The 7,148-nt window shown below is 40.6% G+C and overlaps 1 protein-coding gene across 1 annotated transcript; it reads left to right on the forward strand.

Moving 5' to 3' along the window:
• The first annotated feature begins 4,862 nt into the window (after positions 1-4,862).
• On the forward strand, positions 4,863-5,726 carry LOC110722480. The gene has a single exon (XM_021901749.1). It carries the CDS (start codon positions 4,863-4,865, stop codon positions 5,724-5,726), a length of 864 nt encoding a protein of 287 aa, XP_021757441.1.
• The last annotated feature ends 1,422 nt before the right edge of the window (positions 5,727-7,148 follow it).

The following is a 7,148-nucleotide window of genomic DNA, read 5'->3' on the forward strand; positions in this document are numbered from 1 at the left end:
CTACGCAGCCGGAGATTGGGCAAAGAATGAACTTCGGGTTTCTATTCACCAAATGCATTGAAGGTGTCCTCTCGGGTACAAGGAAGGGTGAAATTCATTTTGGGGGGATGGTCACTCGGATAGCCGAGAAGTTGGGGCATTTGGCGAAGCTTGAATCTTGCACCCCCGTGGGGAAGAGTGATGGGAGTGATATTTGGCTCGACCTCGACCAGCTAAAGACCATGAAATTCATCGCTGATACCGAGGATCGAGGAAGGACTTAGAGCTTACTTGTCTCCCATGAACATCACTGTTTCCTTCCCAAGCCGGAATTCACTTCCTTCACGAGGGAAGGAGTCAATTACCCATGGTGGGTAAAGAAGGACTCGGGTGTCCTTCATAGTGCGAGAATGGTCATGGGGGAAGGGTCCGGTCAAAGCCATGAGAGCGCAGAGGATGAGTTCAACTAACAACAACAACAAAGCAGTAGGCAACAACAACAACATCATCAACCTGACTACCAACAAAAAATGGAGGCAATGAGAGCCCCAAATGGAAAGCATGCAACTTGGCATGCAAGGTATGTTTGCTTCCCACCAACACCTTTCTTACCAAACCAACGCTTTGTATGATTTGAGTGTACGTAGAGGGGATGTCACCCCCCCGGTCAACTACCCATATGTGACGGCCCAACAAGGGCCCGTGCCATCTTGGGGGGGTGACAACCAACCTACGTACCCATATTGGCAAGGGACCTCGGACCCTATTGTGCCTAGGCGTGATTTCCCTGATGAGTCCGGTCATTATGATTACCGGGTTTCGGGTGGGAGTCATTACAGGGGTGATCCTAACTACCCCTATGTCGATCCCTCTCACCCCGCACCCCTTGTCCAACCCGAGCCATATGACCAGTTATCCGCATCCCAACTTGACCTCTTCAAGGGTCATAATGGGTGTCCACCTGGCTACTCCGGAGGTTGGGACCCCTATGGGCCCCCCTCGGGTTTCTCTTATGACAGTGGGAGTGCAGATAACGACGGTGCCGGCCCTAGTGGCCATTAGTTTCCCCCTTGTTCTTTTTGTTCCCTCCCTTTGTCTTCCCTCCCCTTTATTACATGTCCTCATGCTGCATCGAGGACGATGCTTTACTCTAGTGTGGGGGGGGTGTTTGAGTCAAAGGAGAGTGTTAGGGAATGCTTGAGGTAAGTGTGGGGGAAGGCACCTAGGACTCAAGGGACTATTTAGGGGTTTTGGGTGTAGGTGTCGTTGGTAGCGTTGTTGTTGTTTGGTGTCTATGATGTCCATTTCTATGATGATGATGATATGATGATAATGTTTTGATGATGATGATTCTATGATGATGGTATGTTTGAGTAGTAGGTCACACCCAAAGAATTAAGTTCATGGATTTTCTTTCTCTCTCTAGTACTAAATTTCTTTTCTTTGTAGTGCTTGCCTTGTTTTTCTTTGTTTTTCTCTCTTTTTTAGCTTGGAAGAAATTGAAAGCGACATGTGGAGGCACGGTAAATTGCTTGGTTGCTTTTTTTCTTTCTTCAAGAGACATGGGTGAGATCTTTCCTTTACTTTTCTTTTCTCTTCTCGTGTCGTGTTTAGTTTAGGATTTAGCTTAGGAAAGAGTTGACTGGTTCGAGGATGTTTGCATGCGGTTCCAAGGAACCTGGGATCGTTGGTATTGAGAACGAACGATCACTTGTATGTCGATTGGGATTTATTTGAATCTTTAAGCCTCTTATATGAACCTTCTTGATTCCCTCTTTCTTTTGTTCTACTTCCTTTTGTGTGATAAGCGTAATTATGGCATGATGATATGGTTGTGTTTTGGAACTTGCTTGCTACATTTGGACTCTATCTCCGTGATGATGCATCCTAGAATGTTTGTCCTTTTTCTTAACTATGTTATGAGATGCACATTTCGAGATTGTTGTTGATTCAATTAGACGAGCCTTAGTTAAGGTAGCAAGGGTAAGAACTTGTGAGGGTGTTTGAACCCCTAGTTCAAGGGATGTGGTAAGATGGAGTTACTCCTTGTAGTGGATTTGAAGCCCTTTAGTTGGTATTTGCTTACTTTTCTCGTCCCTTGTGAGGTTCACTTTGTTCAAGCCTTCATCAACTTGTTGAGCGGCGTGTTAGGATCCTCGACTATGCATGTTTGAATCCTTGTGTTGACTATTAGCTCCCAAGATTGTGACCTTGGACTTTTGAGGGAGGAAAAGGGCACCTTTTCTCATTTTTGTTTATATTCTCTTTTATTTAGTTACAAATTTGATTTTTCTTTTTGCATCAATCTTCTTACCAACCAATTTGAGCCTAATGTTTTCCCATTCTTGTCTCAACCTCATTACAAGCCTAACGACCTATGTTTACCAACCCTTTAAGTTAGTGAAGCAATGGGTTTGTGAGGCTAGTGTGAAAGAGCGTCATGAATGTGAGCATGAATCATCTGTGAAATTGGTTTGTAATTCTAGAGTTAAATATGTAAGGAAGTTTGGAAAAGAGTGTTTCAAAAAAAAATGAATGAAATGAGAAAATTATTTATTTTGTATATACTTGAATAAGGAGTGGTGATGAGAATGAAATCAAAATGTTTGGATGTTCGTTTGAGTTGTGGTTGTGTTTTGAGTTTTGACCTTGAGGGTTGCCCTTCCTCTTGCTTCACTTAGGAATTACCGCCACTATTTCAAATTGTTCTTCCGACATCTACCTTAAGCCGTGTCATTACAACCCTTGTGAAGCCCCTTTGACTTTAAGAGTGCGTGGTCAACAACCGGTGGAGGGAGATGGTTCTCAACCCTGTGGAAAGAACGTGCATAGTTGAGATGTCGGGATGATCTTTTACCTCCTCAAAATGAGTCTTTTTCCGGTTCCTTCGTGGAATCATGAGGAACCATCTAGGGGGTCGATTTGAAGCTAGTGGGGAGAACGCGGACCGTTCTAGAGGGGATTAGGGTGGAAGACGACTCACTAGTTCTCTATGCTTAGTTGAGGCTTGACTCTTGCAATATTTAGCATCTTGAGGCGTGCATGCATTATGTAGTTGAGAATAGCTAATATTCTTTGACGTTTTTGAAATGGTTGAGTCCGAATAAAGCATTTGTCCTTTTGATCTCTAATGTTGTTTTTCCAAAACCATGCCGTATTATGTTTGTCTTTGTGGTGTTTGATTTATCTTTCTTTCTTTGTCTTGCTTGAGGACAAGCAAGAGGCAAGTGTGGGGGATTTTTATGTGTGGCATTTATGCCACCATTTTACCCTTTTTCACTAGAGATTTCCTACCGGATTTGTCACTTGTTTATGCCTCTTTTCACCCCTTTTATCTCGATTTTAGTCACTTTAGCTCCCTCTCGTATTTTCCCTTCCCTTTTGTCTTTTCTATTAGTTTTTACCTCCTTTTTGTGTGTTTTGATAGCTCCCAGCCGCTCGTGTACGAATCATGAATTAGTAGCTTGAGTAGAGATGCCAAAGGAGCTTGCCAAGGGAGTGGAGATGCCAAAATGGAGAGGGTGCGCTGTTAAGAATGGTTGCGGGCGCGGGCTTGATAGCCGCGGGCGCGGACAGGAAAACCCTGAAGCCAGCAAAAGAAAGTGGAGATGGCGAGCCGCGGACGCGGAGAAAAGGGGTCGTGGGCGCGGCAGAGAAGACCCGCGGGCGCGGCATTCTGGGTTTGACGAGGCTTATTACCCAGCTTGGAGAGGGCGCGGCAGCCTGTTCGGAGAGCCCTCTCCCTTGCCCTTTTTCTTCATTTTGGTAGAAGACTATAAATAGTCTTTAGCTTGAGTTTTTCACTCATTCACTATTCCATTGGCTTAAAATCATTTGTAGAGAGAGAATTTCCATGGCTTCTAGAGAGAGAAAACACTAGTCTTCAAGAATCAATCTTTGTAATCAAATATTCAAGCTTTCTTCTAGATTGTTGCTACTACTTTGATGATTTGGTAATCTTTCATCTTTATAATATCAATCTTTACTTTTGTTTCTCTAGTTTTTGATCTTCTTTGTTTTATTGTTCTTACTTAAGTTTACTTTCATAAATATTCAAGCTTTATTAGTTTCCTTGATTTCCTTTCAAGTTAGAATCATGTTAGGTTGTGTTGATATTGAATATATGCTTATGTTAGTTGTTATGTCTATTCCCTTCCTTCTAGCTTAGGTTTTTAGCTAGGGAAGGGGGTGATAATCATGTGTATTTGACTATCTATTGATTATTGATTGGGATTTATTCTTGAGTTGATGATTTGAGCTATAATATGCCTAGAGTTAGTGTGTGCACCTCTAATCCCAAGAGTCTAGCCCTTGATTGAATGCATAAGAATGATTTAATCTAGGTGTGAATGATTTCATCGACTTGCTTGAGTAGTTGCATGAGAATGAACTATCTTAGGTAGAGTTTATACTCCTAGAATCGGTTCCTTATCGGTTTTCATTAGTATTCCTTGTTCATGATTGAATCCCCCTCTCCCTAGTGCTTTTGTCATTGGTATCTCTCTAATCTTGTCCATTTATTCGCATTTAAGAGTGTTTAATCTATTTCATTTGTTTTTAATTTATTCTAGGCACAATAGTAGTTGGTTTGTCCATAGGATTCTTCAAACACAAATCTCAAAACCCCTTTTTTCGTTACTAGCAATTTATCCTAGATTTCGTGTTAATTATGCTAAACCCCCGTTTCCTTGGGAATCGACCCTACCTTACCGCTATCTAAAGTAAAATTGATAGAGTTAGGATAGGAGTTATAAATTGTAATTTTGATCTAGGATGGTAAACTAACGACCTATTGTCCACCGATCAATGTTCAACCCTCTTCTTCTTCTAGGTCTAATTTTGAAGAGATAATTGAAAATCAAACTAAGATTTTGAACACATACATGGCAGTTAGTGATAAGAAATTCAATGAAATGATGACCCATAACAAGATGTTAGAGAGCCAAATTGCTCAATTGGCCAATACCTTGAAAGAGAGTGCAAGTCCTTCTTCTCTACCCTCCGAAGGTCTTGACCCTAAGAAACTGGTTTATTCTATCACCACTAGAAGTGGCAAGGTACTAAAGGATAGAGTGTCTAAGAGTAGTCAAGAGAACGAGAAGGTGAGTGATACATTTGATGATGATGAGCATGACGTGTCTAGCAAGAAGAGTGAGAGTTCTAATGAGAAGGCCAAGGAGAAAGAGAGAATGGAAGATGATGAGGTTATCAAAGCTAAACTTCCTTACCCCCAAAAATTCTTGAGTCTTAAAATGGATGAGCAATTTGGGAAGTTTATTGATATGCTTAAGCAACTTCATCTTTCTATTTCTTTCACCGATGCTTTGCAACAAATGCTAAATTATTCCAAGTTCCTTAAGGATATTTTGAGTGGCAAGAGAGAGTGCAATGTGGTAGATTCAGTGAATGTTGGGGAGTGTTGCAGTGCTCTTATCGATAATGACCTACCCCCAAAGATGAAAGATCCGGGGAATTTCTCCATCCCTTGCAATATCAATGGCAAATTGTTCCAAAATGCTCTTTATGATTTAGGTGCTTGTGTTAGCATCATGCCATATTCCTTTTTCAAGAAGCTTAATCTAGGAGAGCTACTTCCTACCAACATGACCCTACAATTGGCCGATCGTTCAATTATGATTCCCAAGAGTAAGATTGAGGATGTCCCCCTCAAGATAGGAGAGTTTACCATCCCCGTTGATTTCATTGTACTTGAGTTGCTGAATATGACAATATTCCCATCATCTTAGGGAGACCATTCTTAGCCATGTCGGGTGCCTTGATTTATGTGAAAGGCGGCATCATTACTTTGTGTGTTAGTAATAGTAAGGCTAGTTTCAAGCTTAAGTTAATGGATGAGTCTCTATCTTACGTGCAAGGAATCATGTGCATCAATTCACCTCCTTTGAGTGACAATGCTTGCATGTTTGTGTCTTCTACTAACGACATTATTGTAGCTTGTGATGATGTTCCTAAAAGTGTTAAAAGCAAGATAGTTAGTGAAGATGTCAAGGAGTTCTCAAAGCTTGAGGATGAGTTTGAAATTCCTTCATGGTTTGAGCTTTCTTTGAAGGATGATGAGAATGGATTTTCAAGTGTTGTTGATGTGGAGTTATTAACTCCAAGGAAGAAGAAATCAAGGAAGAGAAAAAGAATTTCAAAGAAGAAGAAGAAATTGAAGAGCAATGTCTTTGGTTCGGTCCAAGTGTTTCCCCATGATGAGTCTTGTGATATAATTGTATCTAAGCTTGGCAATGATTTTGTTCTCTCCACCACTTTTGACAAGGTTGTCTTCTTTGACCCTCCGTGATTTGGAGGAAGGGTCAAGTTAGGGACCTTAAACTAGCACTTCACGAGAGGCAACCCGACCCTCTAACTTTTCTGTTTTCATTTTTCTTTTACTCTATTTTCTCTTTTCTTTACTTGACTTTATCTTGAAGTTACTAACATGTGTTTTGCGTATAGTTTGTTTTCTTTTCTTTTTCTAATCTTGTCTTGTAGATTTTGCGTATAGCTTTCTTAGAGCTATGTGGAGGTGTAAGCTTCCTTTTGCATCTTTCCTTTGCATAGCTTGGATCACTTGGTGAGATCTTTCTATTTTTTTTCTCCTTTCATTTTATTGTGTGCATAGTTTAGGTGTTAGCTTAGGTTGGAGTTGAACAGTTCGAGGTCATATGCTATTAACACCTTGAGGGTGTTTGGGGCCATTAGCGTTGTTGTCGAATGGCCATTGTTTGTCGATTGGGAATTATTTGTATTAGCATACACCTTTGACTTCTTCTTCTCTCTTTTTCTTTTCTTTTCTTTCCTTTCCTTTTCTTTCCTTTTCTTCTCCCCTTATCTTTTTACCTTTTCTTTTGAAAAAAAAATTCGAAAATTTAAAATACAAAAAGATTTTCATTTGAGGCAAAGTTTTCTTTGTGTCTTGTATTTGCTTTTGCCTTGGATTTAGTAGCTTTTAGACTTGCATTTTTAGATGTTTACCTTCCTAACCAATAATAGTTTGCACGGTTTGAGATTATGCTCGGTTAATTCTAGGATAAGGTATGCTAAGGTAGTTTGTTAAGAACATTCAAGACCTTGAAACCCTAGTCCACTTATTTGTGGTAAGAAGGTGTTGCTTCCTATAGTGGATTTGAAGCCAAAAGTGTGTTTTTGCTACAACCATGTGA

This window comes from Chenopodium quinoa, unplaced genomic scaffold (genome assembly GCF_001683475.1).
Source record: "Chenopodium quinoa cultivar QQ74 unplaced genomic scaffold, ASM168347v1, whole genome shotgun sequence".
Classification (NCBI taxonomy): domain Eukaryota; kingdom Viridiplantae; phylum Streptophyta; class Magnoliopsida; order Caryophyllales; family Amaranthaceae; genus Chenopodium; species Chenopodium quinoa.

What these genes read in the sequence shown, in the direction of transcription:
- LOC110722480 (XM_021901749.1), top strand. Translation starts at nt 4,863, where the DNA reads ATGGCAGTTAGTGATAAGAAATTCAATGAAATGATGACCCATAACAAG.